This window comes from Ostrinia nubilalis, chromosome Z (genome assembly GCF_963855985.1).
Source record: "Ostrinia nubilalis chromosome Z, ilOstNubi1.1, whole genome shotgun sequence".
NCBI lineage: Eukaryota > Metazoa > Arthropoda > Insecta > Lepidoptera > Crambidae > Ostrinia > Ostrinia nubilalis.
The window spans coordinates 9,971,287-9,989,021 of NC_087119.1; the positions used below are offsets into that span (position 1 = coordinate 9,971,287).

Here is a 17,735-nt window from a genome sequence, read left to right on the forward strand (position 1 = left end):
GCATTCACAATCTATTACCACCCACGCGATAATTAGAATAATATGCACAATAATTAACTTGTATTGATTCAAGGACCTGTGCTTGTGTCTACAAACTCATGTACTCAAACTGCAGCGTAATTCAATTAGATTAATAATTCCTTTAATCATATGGTAAGTACGGTAATCTTACTGGATTAAGTTGCCAGCTGAGGCTGTGAATTAGAATCTCGCAATGACTAGTGAGCACAAACATCCTATACACATTGATACGGATATAAACATATTTAAATCAGGTTTTTTAAATACCTTTCTTGCATTGCCTACTTTATTTCTGTTGTTAAAACAGAAATAGGAACACAAATATTGTGAAAAGGCAGAGGCGTATAATACTTTGGATACGGAACCTTAAAAACTTTGAACTACGGGTTGCATTATGTTTTACAAAGCCAGCTTGAGTGAGACGCTTCTATTTATACAGCTTACACTAAAATTTTACATTTAAAATGATATTCCATTATACTCTTAAGTACATTTCCCATTCTAAGAACAAATGAGTGAACTCTACCGTAAAACAAATAACATTCATTCCAGAGAAAGAATTTTAATATTTCATTTTCAAAAGAAAACCGCCACTTTATGTTGACCCGTGACAATTCCAAATAGGTATTAGCAAATTACACAAGGAAACGAAAATAAATTTCGTTTGTAAGGATCTTTGTGACGCACGCGAAAATACTTTTTCAGTAATTGTAAGAAGGTTACTAATTATAACAAAGACTGTTTTGCGGTGTTAACATACTTAATCGTACCTATATCATCTAGCTAGATTTACCGACGTATTTTTACTTCATAGATGCTCAGTTGTTTACTAAGCATGCAATGCAATGGTCATTCGTGAGAGATTGTCAGTTTAAGCCCCTATTTCCACAGATACTTTACGTCCAGTACCTACATCTATATATATAAAAGAAAGTCGTGTTAGTTACTTCGCTTATAACTCAAGAACGGCTGAACCGATTTAGCTGAAAATTGTCAGGGAGGTAGTTTAGAGCCAGGAGAAGGACATAGGATACTTTTTATCCCGTTCGAAATTAAAAAAAAGTCTGCTTATTTATTGCCATTAAGGCGGAACAAAGTTCGCCGGGTCAGCTAGTTTAACATAAAAAGGAAATGTAATTTCACATTAGGCTAAAGAGGTGCATAATTTTATATTAGCGTTCAAACAAACGTGCATCCTTTTTCATTTACTTGATGTAAATAAGAACTATACTTCTTTCCAAGTACTACTTAACTAATTAGTATTAAAAACTCTGAAGGCTTTCAGAGTGAAAACGACATTAACAGGAATTTAAGTGCGGATGACAAAGTAGTCCAATGTACAGCGTAAAAAGTGGAAAGGATGTTGAATATTTAAAAACTGAAAGTAAATGCAAGTTGTCCTATAATCCCCTTTGAGTTAAACTGTGCCATGGGCGGTGTTTCCAAGTGCATCATGTAACGAGTTAGAGTGAAAAAGTGTTGCACTCCCAAAAAACTACACGCCAAATTGTGTACTGTAAACTCTACATCGGTGTTTGAACAGCGAACGACTGCCTGTGAAAATATGTCACATTTTGTGAATCGAACATTGTGAGCGCTCAACGTCCTGAAACTATTTTTCGCTTTACAGCAAGTGCTAAACGCTGAATAGAATACAGTAAAAGCGTGGGATGATTGAATGGCACATTTTCATGGTTCCGGAATTCGTATGAGCCAGAGGAAATGATTTTTATTTATTTATATTCAAAGGCACCACATTTGTGGCATTAAGACCTCTATCACCATCGGTATTTTCTACCGTAGAGACATTGTGTTATTTACAAAAACGTCTTACGACATCGATTGCAACTCACCAAGACATTTACGACAGTAAACGCAAAAATACGGACACTTAAATGCAACGTTTGTTTACGTCTTAAGGTGTGACGTATCTCGTTATAAATTCATTCGCGCTAAACTTGCCGCGATATATAAACCGAGTGACTTGCCAGCAAAAAGGAGACAGTCGGTACTACGAGATAGCAGGACCCAGGTGTGCCCAACCGTTCTCCATTTCTCAAAGTGGATCCACATAGCGGCCCGTATTTTATAATGACACTGGGAGTTTGCCCGACGTATGCTCGCTGCCCCACCAAGGATTACCTAGGGTTGCCTTTTGTTGGCGAAAATCTTTCTTTTTTGTCAGCCGCCCGAATAGACGGGTCGTTCGACCATTGTGATAGAATGTTGCCATTTTCTGAAGGCCTTTAGGCATCAAAGTATCGTATTGGAGTGGTCGCGGCAATTAGGAACTTTCGCTCGTGACGCTGTTATGTTAGAGTTCTAAATATTATTATTTTTATATTTACTTAAACTTGTCAAATATTATTGTCAAATATAGTAAAATCCATTAGCGATTTAGTTTTCTAGGAACATCGATCAAGTAGTACACTTTTTATTCGAAACATGAGGTAGAATAATCCCATTTGACACTGATGTGAGTGTCTATTACGATTTAATACCTATCTCAGACAAATAACGTCATATGGTCATAGACGGTCACGAACTATATGACCGCTCTCAATCGTCTGAAGCTCTAAAAGCTCCGACATATTAATCGCATTAAACAACATGTCTATGACCTTACTTTAATTAGGATTCCCTTTATTTTGTGTATTAGGGTGCCTTCAAATTAGAGGAGTGAGGAAGCGCTGCAGTGGCGCTACTATGGCACGGTTGCCGCGCGACTACTAGTAGGTACTTTTCATAAATTTTCTGCGCAACAGCCCGTCATAGTGGCGCTACAAACTGCGCTTCTTAAAACTGTATGAAAACTATTAGTGGCGCCACTGTGGCGCAGCGCTTCCTCACGCCTTCAATTTGAAGGCGCCCTTATATTATTGTCCTTATAATAAGTTGCAATACAACGCCAGTAGCTAAACAACCCAATGTAAACGTTTGTCTATTATCCAACTGTTCGCTGAAAACGCTCAGGAGATTTGTTCCGTATTCATCCTATGACGTCACATCCCATTTTTTCACTCATCCTAAAGTAGTATTTCTAGCTCAACCTTTTACATTATCTAAATATATATCACTCAAAGGTGACTGACTGACCGACTGACTGACTGACTGACTGACTGACATAGTGATCTATCAGCGCACAGCCCAAACCACTGGACGGATCGGACTGAAATTTGGCATGCAGGTAGATGTTATGACGTAGGCATCCGCTAAGAAAAGATTTTACGAAACTCCACCCCTAAGGGGGTAAAACGGGATCCACGCGTACGAAGTCGCGGGCGGCCGCTAGTTTTATTATATTTTCTTAATACATCCCAAGGTGAATTATTCCAAAAACAAATATGGATTGCAAAACAACGTTTACTAGGTTGAGCTATGAAGGTTTTTGGGGTGATTAAGGAATTTAAAATTAAATAATTGTTGTGGGTTGAGTAAGGAACATAATTAGGTTGAGTAAGGAAAAAATAATAAAGTAGGATGAGACGTCATAGGATGAATACGGAATAACCCGCTCAGAAGTGAAACTTTCGTAAACATAAAGTTTGTTTTATAAACGCAATATTGTTTAAGCCCGCGGTAAGCTCGCGGTTGTTTATTCTGCCGAAGGTAGGTATATCTTGTTAAAATAAGCGTCTTTGTTTGCAAAACAAAACAATGCCGTGTAAGGATTTATCAGGTGTAGCTATTTTTGTAATATCCTGAATGATTAAAGGATGTTTGTTTTAAATATCATTTGTTTTACTAACGTTTGAAAAATAATACTCACTGTGTCAATGTGCAATTAAAATTGTCTATCTGGAGCGACTGTACTAAACCATTGCTCGATAAATTTTCGTATGATTGTATGATTATTTAAGTCTCTGCTAAAGTCCTAAACTAAGTGGTGAGTTTCTAAATTTGACGCTAGTCATATACAGACGACAGCATATCCACACTACCTATTTTTGTTGCAAATCGCGCTTATTTTTTTTCGTAATAAATAAGACTTTAGCATGTCCAACACATTACAGCCTTATTGCTTGTTTTAATTATTATTTAAAGGCTAAACAACTCAAATACGTATCTACTCAACACAAGTGCTAACACACGGCGCACAATATGAGTTAACTAAGTTAATTAGTGCTACACAGCAGGTTTAAGGTTTTTCCCGGATCTTAATTAATGCATTTTGTTGAAGTACACCTGAGGCTGGGCGTGCTTAATTTTTAATTACGTTCTAGTGGAGGCCGTGCGTCGTCAAACTCAGCCTGCTGCAGTAATAAGTTACACTCTACTGCTACTATAGAACTTGTTAGAAAACTATAGGGGCCATTTCGATAAAGACTTGAAAACTCTTCTCCTTTGTGAATGGGAGATAAAATGCAGCTTGTGCTGGCTGAAAAGCAAGTAGCACTTTTCACATAAAAAACGTAGCAAAGTAACACCTACGAGTATTAGAACCACAGTAAAGCATTAAGTACTATAAATTTCTTCAAAAAATCATCGTACATTTTCATATTCTCAGAATGAGAACGGTTTCTTTCATCCCCTATTTCACATTATTATCTAATCTAGTATATAAAGCATTGTCACCGTTGGCAGTTCTAATTAGCTATCAAAGCCAAAAACACAATCCGAAATTTCTTTTCAATTAACATCCTTTGATTAATTATTATCAAAGCATTTGTATTTGACGGATAAATTCTTACAAGACATTCTAAATTAATTGCTATTTAGTAAAACTCAAAGGCGTCTTTAATTATTAAAACAATAAGCCGGAAGCTTTTTTCTTAACAATACTAACAATTAAGTCGGCCACTATATTATTCAGTGGATTATTGCAAAATGTTCCTTGACTTTTGGCACTCTGCCTTTGTTCTCTGCCTTTCCGAGGGTAGGTCAAAGGTAAGACTTAAGTCTGATTCCATGGGCCCTTTGAGTTTTACCGCCTGATCCCTCCCGTCAGAAGGACGAGGTGGCCACCGCAAAGGCGCAAATTCAAGTCGACCGGCCACAGATTTGTGCTTCACAACTTGGGAATTGGAATTGTGGGAAGCATGCGACAGGGAAATCGTTTAAGTTTCACCTAAATCAGGATCACATCAAAGATTATTAAGTTCAAGTCTTTATTAGCTTCCTAAAGAACAAAACATGTAATGGAAGGGCAACTGATATACACTTTATAAAAATGTCATCATACCTTTAGTCAATAACTGCGGCGAACAAGCCCATTTCATTAAATAAGTTACGTCATACTATGATAATACCACAGTTATAAAGCATCGTGATTTCCCGCTACATACTTTAATTATAATTCTGCGATAAATGTGTATGTGCTGAGATATGTACGAAGCCCTAAAACGATACGCAGTAATAGATAAGTAGGTACGCAGTTACACAGTGCGGTTTTTTTCCATAAAAGTGCGTTATATCACAATTATTTAGTAGGGCGTTATTTTAACAAAACAATACATTCTCTAAACTCTTGTAAATATCCAGCATTTGTGGTTTGACCTGCGAAACATTCGCAAATAAACTTAATTGCCTTCGATTTATTTAACCGTATCTACTTCAATTTGTTTAATGGCACATACATTAGGAAGTGCAATCAGTGATATCACAATATCAATCAGCTTGATATCTGAATTTACTGCGTTTGGGAGCTTTCAATGATGTTATATATTAGTTAAACCATTGTACAATCAAAATAGTCCGCACTAAAAATGATTCTTTACGCTTATTACTTTTTGTGGTCAAAGAAGTAGTTTAGTGTTTAGTAGTAGTTCTCGTGTTTGCCCTCTGAAAATTATTATCAATCAATTATTACAGGTAGGATAGGTAGGTTCTATATTTACATATTAACTACCTGACTAAGGCTTTATCATGGGATAACGTAACAAGCACCAGTAGGCCTAAGATGCGCGCCGTGATAACTTTTATCGAAGCCAAAATGTATGGGCACAATCGATAAAATGGCGTGATAACCGCTTATCGCGGCGCGCATCTTAGGCCTACAGTACAAGTACTTTTAAGAAAGCAGTTTTGTGTCATTGATGCATTTATACGATACAACTATGAAGGTTTAACATAAATATCCTGAGCCTATAGACTCTCTCTCAATTTGAGAACTTTTAAATACCAAAAAAGTAAGTACACTAATTTGTCTGCCAAACTTTTAATGGAGCGAACGCATCGATGTTTTATGGCAAATGAAAAACTAGTTGTTCTGAAACTGAAAGCACTTCCGAAACCAGGCAGCCGTCCAGGCATGACTACAGCACGTCACACTGAACACAATGGCATCCTAACTCGTCGTAATACAAGCTATTATCCAACAAAAATGTATAGGCTGATGTGCCGTCGACTGTACATGTTCATTGCACAATAAGTAGCGTACTTTCGTTCACTAAATGTAGTTCGAGCACTACATAAACATGATACTTTTTAGGGTTCCGTAAAAAAGGTACCAACAGTTGACCTGTGACATAAAGTTAATAAATGCAATATCTGTTTAACATTCTACTATACTGACTGACTAACTGAAGACGTTTATGTCTTCAGTTTTCAAGATATTCACCCAACAAACTTAGCTATTTCAGCGATTCACAATCTCACTTAGTTACTTCCTATATACACCCAAGCACATAACATCCACTGTTCCCGGCACGCACATTGTAATAACGTCATGTATTTTTAAGTAGGCACGAGCCAATGTAACGGCTAAACCGCCATAAAATATTATGTGGCTGGAACATAGGTAATCCAGGGGAAGTGTACGTCCTGTGTAGCCTTAATTAATCGGTTTAAAAAATTCATTTACCTTTGCAAATTCCGCGGCTTAACTAAGCGTTGGGGAATGCATTTTTGTATTCTTTTCTGGTGAAAGCCGATGTCGCTGGTGTAATAATGCTTAGGAAATACTAGCTGCCGCACGCGACTTTGTCTGCATTAGAATATAAATAAGTATCCTTGGATATAACTTGAAAATTGGCAGGTAGGTTCCTTATAGGGTGTAGACATTCGCTAAGAACGTATTAATACGTTCTAAGGTATTAAAACGGCCTACGCGTACGAAGTCGCGGGCGGCTGTAAGTTGCGAATAAAAGCGATCCAATAAATTCCTCAAAACGTACTCCAAGGTCTTTAAGATGCTCTAGAGCGGAAAGCACGCTTCATCTCATTAATAATGCGCCATAGTTTACCCCCAAATATTTCTAGCTCCTATACTCTAAGCTAGGTATAGATCCAGACAGCTTTTCTAACTTTATTAGAAAATCCCAACTCACCTCTGGGTTTTAATTTGTTAGTTAAAGATTTGCAACATTGGATGCGTTTTGCAGTCAGGTCAAAGTGAACACAGCCTGTATACAACATTGTCGAGCAAAGAACGTAAACTGACAGATGCGGTCTGCGTTCATTTGGCCTGATCGCAGACCACAGAACGAATCCAGTGTAACATATCATTTAGTCTTCATCTTAATAATATAACACAATTATGTTCTAGACATCTTTGTTCTTAATTACTTTGAGAACAACTTTTAAGTATGAATGAATATGAACTGATACCAGCGAACTTACGCCACGTGTCAAATTTCTTCATGTGCTAAATAACGTTCTTACATAACTTTTAACTTTATAAACATTAACGTGTTTTTAAAGTATGAGGGATTATACGTTGTAAGCTCAGAATACAGAACAAACCAGAAGGAGTGTTCGATAACATTTCTACGCGGCAACTTGTGTCCAAAATACTTCCCCTCCCGCGCCCCTCTACCCCCTTTAGTGTTACTAGCGCCGTGTGACATCCCCATTTTTGGGGTAAAATTATGTAATTTTTTAAAGAGATGTTAAACAAGTAAAAAATAAGTAAGTGAAATAAGTACACACGGCCACAGTGTTAACTATCCATTTCCGTTTTTGCTCTCGCTCTTATCAAATGGTGATTCTTTGCGATAGAACGAGATGACATGACTGGCCATAAGCATAGATAGTACCTACCTACCTATGAATTTAATTTTTACTCCGAAGTAACTAAGTGTAATGATTATTTATTTCTATTAAATAGTGTAATATACTATATGTAGGTATAATATGTTATTTAAAAGTCAATTACAGAAGTCGTATATAAATTTTAGAATGCCAAGTAAAACAAAAAAGAAACTTAAGGTTCTTTATTATGTAAACATATCGACAACAAAACATTTGTTTACGGCGCAGTAGTGCTTTTAGTTTAACTTTTCTTGGAGTCAAAAACAGAATCCAAATCAAAAACATCACCAATACTTGAATTTGATTGCGAGACAACTCTGGCTGTGTATCCTGAAAGAAAATCAGAGTAAGTATGTAAGCAATAATTAATTACTTAAAATTATTATTAAATATACAAATATTGCTGCTGCTGATCTGTTGATACCAATGCCTTACTTTTGAATAAATGGGAAAGTATGAAATTCACGATAGTAATTTATTATCTCCTCATTATTAGGGAGTAATATTATAAATTAATTCAATATATTAAAATCAAATCAAAATCAAAAATATTTATTCAGTTTAGACCACAAGTGGCACTTATAATTTAATTAATCAGGTTGTCATGTCATGGATGAAATTACACTAAAAACTAATTAAAACAAAAAGGATGGGGAAAATATTCCATTATTCTGTGGTAACGCTAACAAAATTAACGCGTGAATTTTTTATAGACAAATGTAATTCAATATAAAAAAGTAGGGTAAAATATTCCGTTGACCTGTGGCAACACTTACAAAATACAACCGTGATATTTTTTGAAAATTATTATTTAATTAAAATGAATTGGAAATGTGCTACTTACGGATAAAACATGATCCTATGCACTTTCTTCGTAATTCCAGTAGCATTCTTACATGTTGGAACGGCACAAGACGGCATAATTTAATTATAAAGTGTCAATCTGACGGATATGTAAACAATGCGCGCGCCGGCCATTGACTAATTGCTCTAAAGTCAAATTAGTGCGATTTGGAGTAATTTATATGAATACACATTTACGCCCGTTGACGGTTTCTGGTTTGTTCCGTATTCTGAGGTTGTAAGTAGTAATTAATCTGTGGTTGTTGTCATTATTATTGTCGAGGTATTTTTTTTTGATAGCCTAGTAAACATTTTTAAGGTCGCAAAGGTACCACCAAACTCCTTGGTTGCTCGCCTGGCGAGAAACGTTTTTTTATTTTTTTTATTCTTTTCGATTGTCTCATGTTTTTACTCTCTTGACTTTTCTACTCGAACCCAATAATTAGGTTAAGGTGTGTACGAGTAAAATTTTTATAGGAGTACAGTACATACAATTTATATTTTAAACCATAAAAGCCTTTCAATTATAAAATCTCCTGTAGTCATGGGTGACGTATTTCATTATTTAAAACTTGTTTATCTACTTATATTATTTGTCAAAAAAAATCCGCCTTTACCCTCGTGCTTTTTATGTACCCACACTCAAACAGGGGAAACGGCCTATAAGTATAGGTACTTAGGTTAACCGTTGTTTCTCAGTTTTCAAAGGGACGGAAACACTCAGTATTAAGGAAATGAGGTGATGAAAGCAATTTTCGACTTGAAAAATATCGTTACAATCGCAAACAAAAAGTCAAACCAGAAAAACATTTGAATGATTTTTCTGATCCATTGAAAATGGTTGTGAGTCCTGAATTTTAGTGCGACTACCTTGTTTGCACATTGTAAAGACTGTGAGTTAGCAAGTTTCGTTACAAAGCCAATTTATATGCTTAAGTGAGCGTTAGTGCGATGCATTGTTTACCGTAGAGACAGCTTCTAACTTTTAAACTAGACAAAAGTTTCTTACTCTAGTATCAATATTTTTATAACCACTATCAGTTATTCAGCTAAAATAGCACAATAAAGAAAAAAACTTCTATAACTCTCTACCAAGATGATACGGTGGATATTTAAAAGTACCTACGAAAGAAAGTTTTATGTGAGTTTATAGTAAATAGGGTGGCAGTAACTTACGCCCGTCTTTCACTCTGTCATCTTTACTTACTTACTAATATTATAAATGCGAATGTAACTCTGTCTGTCTGTCTGCCTATTTGTCTGTCAGTCTGTCTTGCTTTCACGCCTAAACCACTGAACCGATTTGGATGAAATTTGGCATACAGAGAGTTTGGACAAGGGGAAAGGACATAGGATAGTTTTAATCCTGTTTTTTTAAATAGCGACGCGCGTGATAAAGTTTTTCTGTGACAGACAAAATTCCACGCGGGCGGAAAGCTAATATAAAATATTGCAACTATATTTATTATATCTACAGGTATATCCCCCGTAAGTTTCCCGAAGTTTCCCAGTAGACGCTCGTTATTATGCCTTTAACTTTTCATGTAACATTATATTGCATTATGGGGTTACCATATTGAAAACTTACTCTTTCCTGTACTTTGAAGTGAACAAACGGGATATTTCTTTTGAAAAATAAGGTTAGGCTTTGACGTGGTTTGGTTGGAAGGCTTTGGTATTGATGCTGTTAGTTTTCTGCAAAGCGAAGCTGTAAAACTTGAAATATTCTAATTTTAGAGATAGAGTGTATTTACCTCTTACTTATCAAATAGCTGGATGTCCCATTCTATACCGTAGTCATTAGGAATCTAGCATGAACTTCCGACACCTTTCTCTGTTGAAAATCTTTATTTCTTGGTTGAATATAATTTTAGAAAAACCACAACAAAATAATATAATAAGGTAGAGTCGACAGCACATTATTAGACTATACAAATTCGTTGTAAAATAAACTCTATCAGGACTGTATAAGCTATCATGTTTAGCTACGTGCTGTCGCCTGTGCCTACTCCTACGTGAAGATAAGTTGCAAAATCCATGGCAAGTAAATCCCATATTCAAAGATGGGGCTTTATTATCGCCTGTCATTGCGTATTACCTTAATTGGATATATCCTGGATTTTTCCAGGTGACAGAGTGTTAAAGCAGCTTATTTTAACCATCACATCATATCTCCATTAATACGCTGCAAAGTTCTAAATTAAAATATTCATGCTCCATTCCTAAAATCAATTTAAAAGTACTGCAAATATATGTAACATAAACATGAATGTATGAATATTGCTTGTACTTTAAAACCAAACTACAATACAATTCAAGACGCGGTAAAAATGTGTCGCGGAATAAATTGTACGGAAACTTCGAGTCGATTCATAGTAACGAGCAGGTGCACAATTCGAATCGAATGGTTCGTTAAAAAGTTGAAAATAAACATTCGATAATGCACGTCCTCTGCATCGCTTTGGCTGCGTCGCCTCTTTCCGCGGGCACTCCATTACTGTGCAGACTCGCTAGGTGTGTGCACACTTTGAAAGCCAACTCGTTAACCGTTTAATCGAGTCGGGACTCGATGTGGTAGACTGATTGGATGTTACAGATTAAGTTTCAATCGTTAACCGCAAAGCCAAAGCAGGAGTAGCGAATTGGACATATTCTAATGGTAAAAAGGCTTGAACATTGAACCACGTTTTAGATGCTAATTAGCATAATAATTACAATACCTAGTTGGTACTAACCGTAAAACTTTCCCAACCAATTAATAATTTACTTGCTTATTTGTACGAGACAAGATAATTATTTAGGATCTTATTAAGTTTTTGAAGCAGAATCCAATAGTTTAAAAAGTGTTTTATACCTACCAAAGCTGCGTCGCATCATGTAATAACCATTTAATATCAGTATATGTCTAGCACTAAATCATTAGTTATCACTACACACGTTTCTTTAAAAAAAAAACATCAATAAATTCTGATCAGAAGACTTTAGTGGCATTAAACGATCAGTCTTTATTCAATAAGTCTACGAGCTAGACATCAAACGTACGACGCGTCAGAAATACACCGCGAATATCGAGTTAAAATCGAGAGCGGGAAAAATCGAGAGCGTTAACAATCGAGAGTCCTCTAGCAGGTGACACAACACTGCTCGAACCGTGTAGGGGAGACCGAGGTGAATTGTATTGTAACAGAGGAAAGTTGTGAAATTTGTATTTTTGGAAACATAACTATCAGCGAGCTCGCAACACCGCGTATTTGTTAGCTCGAGACTTGAACTAAAAACGCGCAGTTACGAGCTTATCATCATCATCATTTCAGCCATAAGACGTGCACTGCCCCCAAAGATTTCCAATGAGCGGTTACGAGCTCGCTAGTAGGTAATTAATAAGTTCCGAAAAATCGGCAATGTCACAACTGTCCTCTGTTACACCTTGCCTCGGTCTCCCCTACGAACTGTAAGTGCCCCGGGCGAGGGAATATGTCATATGTTCCACCCGCGGGGGTGTTGCGCTGAACCGAATTAAATAATGGATCGCTTTGCATAGCCACGGGCTGGCAGGTACTTACTGTAAGTATAATGCATCAAGTCAAGCGGCGATTAATATTCGAATAGTATGATATTGCAGGGGTCCTGAAAGCTTCGCACCCTCGATTATAAGTTCCTGCCGAGAGTTGCACGTAGGTTGTGATAAGATAGGCTTGTGGATGTTGATCACGATTATTTTATTCGTACAACATAAATCAAAACGTGTTACTATAGAACTCTGAGTGCACTAGAAGCGGGATTCTGCTTGAAAAGGCTTTAATTATAGAAAAGGCAGCTAAACAAAGATTTCTTTTTCAAAATCCTTAAGTGAAGTTCCTTTCTGGTTAGGTTTAATAATTATTCAAAAATCTAAATTCTTGTTTTACTTTTTACCAAAGTCGGCTCTCCAACACCTTTCAATGCATTTTCGCCATTTCTTATTATCAGATTTAGCCAATCATGCACACTCAAAAGTACAAAACCTTACTAAGTAACTTTTTACCACAGCGACCAATAACAATAGCATTCATGCAATTCGTTTTTATTACTCAAGGTTAGAATTACCGCCGTATTCGTTAATCCCAAATGACTCACAAACACGAGTCTCGTGATATTCGATATTTTGTTTTAATCCCGGCGGCCGCAGCGTGATAATTTGTACTTAGGCAGCGAACTAACCAAACAACCTCCAACTATTCGCACACCTGCAAGGGGCGAGGGCGGGCTCTGATATTAATGGTATTGCCTAAGGTATGCATGGATTTTACTCATTAGGGGTATTATGCGGCCGTTTGCGAAATGATAAATGAGCAGGACGGCATTATGGGAACACCGACTTGCGGACCCGACCGTGTTTTGTTAATGTTTTAGTACGGCTCACGAGTATTCCGGCGGCTTTCGTAACAGATTTAAAAAGCTCGTAAAACATCTCAGCAATCTAAACTTGCAAATCGAAAAATTCCACACACGCTCCGTGTGAAATTACACGTATATTTACTGCATTCCGCACACATCAGCACACATACAGGTGAACAATAACTCATCGCGCAGTATAATTTATACGAGCACAATCTTGGGAGGGGGAATAGCAATTAAGCGGAGAACCTCGGTTATTTACTGGCACATATAAAATGTGTGCTATCGGACATTATTAACGGTGTAATATCGCAAAAACTAATCGATACCTGCGATTATATCGCCCACCAACGGGAGTATCCCTGAGCGAATCTCATAAGCCACGTCCGATACTCAATCATCGGCAGCGGGATAACCATTATTGAGAATGTGTGAAATAAGTTACAAAGAGAACGTCTTATTTTGGCTTTCCAAAGAATCAAACACATATTTCCAGACATCAAAACTTCACGGCTTACACCCACAATAAAGTCCGCATCTCCCTCAAGTTCATAAACTCCAATTATCGTAAAGAACAAAGATCTTCTCGAACAACTCAGACGTTCTATTTCCATCCATCAATTATATTGTACATACTTGCTAATGCCCACTAATGATACAAACCCCCATGGCTTTGGAGACGGCATAATACGGTGAAACGTTAATAGGCTGACAAATTACTTTTTCGCGAACAGAAAATACTTAACATGTATGATATACAAAGTGAATTTATATTCAAGATTGTCGGTAAAGATTGATCTAAGATGGGAAAACTTGGAAACCTCGTCAGAACATCGTACCCTCATCACATCTCTACCAAACAACTCAATCGAAACCTAATATACAATTCACTTTACTGTCGTGACAAGATCTGAGCAATTTCACTACTAGTCCCTACATTCTCCCTGGTGGATTAGTCACTCCGAGGTCTTCTACATAATTTATCACCATTTGTCTTCGGCTAACGCAAACAAAGCAGCAGCAAGATCTCGATTCCAGAAACTGCCCTCCGCAAGGGAATATACATCTCTGTTCCTCCACTAATTCGTTTCTCATACATTTTTAATTCCAACGTCTCTGAAAAACTGCTAATTGTAATCACGTCCTTCAGTATTAATACTAAATAAGACAGCCGTAATATAAATGGAGATTTTGTATAATAATTTTGCGTTTAGATTAAACAGAAAATAGGCGAAACGAAAAGATATTATTATCAAAGAAATATTTTTATAACTTTGGTTATTAGTCAAACGGCCTAAAAAACGATTCGGTATTGTTTGAGTTTCGTATTTACGTAACCTAGCTTTTAATTCTTGGTTAATAAGATGGCCGTCGCTCAGGGCGAGATTGTGAGTTAACGTGAGTTGCCTACAACAATTTGAGCTGAATGTTTAGGTAGAGCCGCGCCTCGGGAGCAGATGTTGCCCGCGGGGACAGTCCGTACGTCGCTGTAATAATAATTTACATGCACCCCTCTCTGTACCTGTACCTACTTGTTACGGAAAAATAAGAAACGTTATTACCAGATTTATTTAACTTTCGGCGAAGGGGACGGATTGTATTAGGCTGTTATTGTTCTCTTGTACTCCTGAACAGTACCGTCGTTTACCGAGTCTTATTACGTAACCACTGTAAATTAATTGGGTGCAGTTCGACCAATGTATAGACAAATGTACAAATCAGTTAGATATACGAGTAATTCTACCCTACTTTTTTTTAATAAATGGTAAATCCAAGTAGTCTAAGTAGGTATATGCTTTTGTTGGGAGTGGGTCCACCACAACTGTCCAGAGGTCCAGGGATCATAATAGCGACACTTGTCAATTCGACGAAACCATAGAACAAATTTTGTTACCTCCACAGGAAAACAGAACTGGACAGAACTTAACCCAAGTATATCTTTGCCCACAGACGTACCCGGAAGAACGCGCATGCCGCCGTGAACGGCCCACGCCTGGGCTATTCACCTCCATCAAACTACCTGAAGCCGAGCCCCCAAACGGAGTGGCGCCCCTGCTAGACTTCCCGCGGGGGCGCATGCGACCAGTTACCTTCTTGGGCGAGGGCCCTCATGGGAATGTGAGTACACTTTTTATAGACTTCTTTACGTACTCGTACAGTCGACGGCACATCTGACTATATAGGGTGGTTTTGTAATGCCACCTAGGGGGAAAATACTCTTTACTGTAGATAGATTTTACTCAAATAAATTATTCCTTTATTTTTTAAAGAAATAGAACTGCATTCAAAGATTTCATTGAAAGAATTTATTGCTGTAAAAGAATATCAATGTACAATGTTAATGATAACTTTTTGCTTATCCAAACTTCCTTAAACCATTGTCAATCCAAATGCAACTTTAATTGCTAATGGAAGTCGTCGTACAAATTGAATACGTTTTCTTCTCTGCCTAACGCTTTCAGATACTCGTTTTCGTTTGGATTCTTCTCTGGTTCTTCTTCTTTTTTTGCCGTTGTTCCCAAAGCTCCGATGCTGGATTTAGCCACGTCTATAATACGTTTGCTCGTAGAAGTGGTAGAAGTCTCGGTCTTCGATTTAGATTTGCTGACCTCTTCAGAGAGCTCGTTAAGTTTTGCATGGATCTCATCAACGTCCATGACTGAGTTAGGATCTAGTTTTTGAAGAGTGTTTCTTACGTCTTCTTCTTTGATGGTGCTTTCGTCTATTACTTTGGCTGAAACAGAAACAGCTTAGTTAGATTTACCCATTGAAGTTAATAAATTCAGTAGGTAATCTGAAAAAGAGATCGTTTCGCAGCTAAAAGTCAAAGCAAAAAGCTAATAGGTATTAAAATGATTATTTGTAAATATTTTACCAAAAATATTTATAAATAATCATTTTAATGGCATAAAGAACGATAGCTTCAACAATATAACAAATCAATCGCCAAGAAAGCAGGAGATACTTGGATGAAACTGGGATAGGTACGTGTTTGATGATAACTAATCACAAGCCTCCACTTATGAAAAACCCAAGAATTATAATACTTTCTTACAATCTTTCATTATGTCCACAAGATTATCGACAGACAGTTTCTTTTTTATATTCTTTATGAAATTATCCATTTTTTATAAGTTTACTGAGAATTTAAATGTAAATAGACATGTCCTGAACTGACAGACAGCGTCAAATCTTTTTGTTATTTCTTTTTAATAAACATAAAGCATAATGAGCATTATTCTGCCATTTTATGAAGATTATAGGTTTTATTGCTGATTCAACACATTGGGATTCCACCACGATTCCACAAAGATAGAAAAGTGATATCTACCGATTTCAGAAAAGTGTATTAGTATTTGCAATTTATTCATATTTAACGACAATACTCACCTCGAGTACACAAGAAAGTGTTTTCATTTGTTTTTATTAACGTCATTTTTTTCTCTTCATGCCAGTGAATAGGATATTTTGTAATAATTCAAGATTCCCATTGTCACCTGTGAAGCTTTGACAAGGAAACAGAATTCCAAGTGTTCCCATAATTCAATGATCATTAGATAACTGACATCATGATTGATGTCATACTATCAAGTCGTGAACAATATTTGTTTAAACGATGTGAACAGCAGTGGGTCTAGTCAAAACGCACTTTAAAATCGCAAACCCATCGCAAACCAGTCGCAAACAAACAAACAAATCGCAAAAGAGGTCGATAACAAAAAAGGCTTAGTCAAACGGCAAAAAATCGAATCGCAAAGCCCTACCTATCGATAATCGAAAGACCGGATTGAAATTTCCCATACAAAGGCTTAGCCAACATGCATTTAAGACTCAATCAAAATCGAATCGAATCGCAACACCCGCCATTTTCATTGCGATTACCAAAACCCCGGTGATAAGCTTCGGTTTGATCGAAAACCAATAGGGTGAGTTGCACCACCTAACTTTGACCGTAACTATGACGTTAACCGGTGTTTTTTGTATGGAGTTTGACAGATTTTAGACGTTTGTCAAAGTTAAACTAAGATGGTGCAACCCACCCTAAGGCTGTTTTGACAAATCCGTATCGCGATGTCGTTTTGACAGTTAGTTTGACGGCGAAGCATAGACGTAAACAGAGAGCAGAAAGAAGGAAGAAACAAATTAAAAAAAAAAAAGCTAAAAAAAGTAAAAACAATCGCAAAGTCATAGACATTTTTTAACTTTTATTCGATTTTGTATGAACTTTTGTATCGCCGCGTCGATGGTGGTTCAATGTGCATTTTGGCTGCCATTTTCCGATCGAATCGAATTACTGGTGACGCGGCGACTGACATTAGTGAAAACTTCCTATTGGTTCGCGATGGCATTTTGACTAGACCCACAGATATGGTAATATACGAGTATCGATAACAGTCAGTCAGTAATGTGTCGATCTCATTAACATTATGCAAATTCGAATTTTGGTACGCTTAACCCGGGATGAAATGTAACTCTGATATTTATATTATGCAATCGCAAAAAATACATACGGCATTGTATAT

General features: G+C 36.9%; 2 protein-coding genes and 1 long non-coding RNA gene across 3 annotated transcripts in view; 1 reads left to right on the forward strand and 2 right to left on the reverse strand.

The window, feature by feature from the left end:
* The window catches only part of LOC135086939 (discoidin domain-containing receptor 2-like), a 105,382-nt gene that overhangs the window by 68,573 nt on the left and 19,074 nt on the right, over positions 1 to 17,735 (forward strand). The window contains exon 11 of the mRNA XM_063981763.1: positions 15,163 to 15,330. Coding sequence (XP_063837833.1) covers positions 15,163 to 15,330 — 168 coding nt within the window. The remainder of the gene's footprint in view (positions 1 to 15,162; positions 15,331 to 17,735) is intronic.
* Positions 8,160 to 9,067, reverse strand: LOC135086816 (uncharacterized). Its single transcript, XR_010260608.1, has 2 exons — positions 8,837 to 9,067; positions 8,160 to 8,322 (listed from the first exon to the last, which is right to left on the reverse strand). It is a non-coding gene; the product is annotated as an uncharacterized LOC135086816 (long non-coding RNA).
* LOC135086755 (uncharacterized) lies at positions 15,496 to 16,390 on the reverse strand. Its single transcript, XM_063981536.1, has 2 exons — positions 16,268 to 16,390; positions 15,496 to 15,946 (listed from the first exon to the last, which is right to left on the reverse strand). Exons 1-2 carry the CDS (start codon positions 16,335 to 16,337, stop codon positions 15,618 to 15,620), a joined length of 399 nt encoding a protein of 132 aa, XP_063837606.1. The 5' UTR covers positions 16,338 to 16,390; the 3' UTR covers positions 15,496 to 15,617.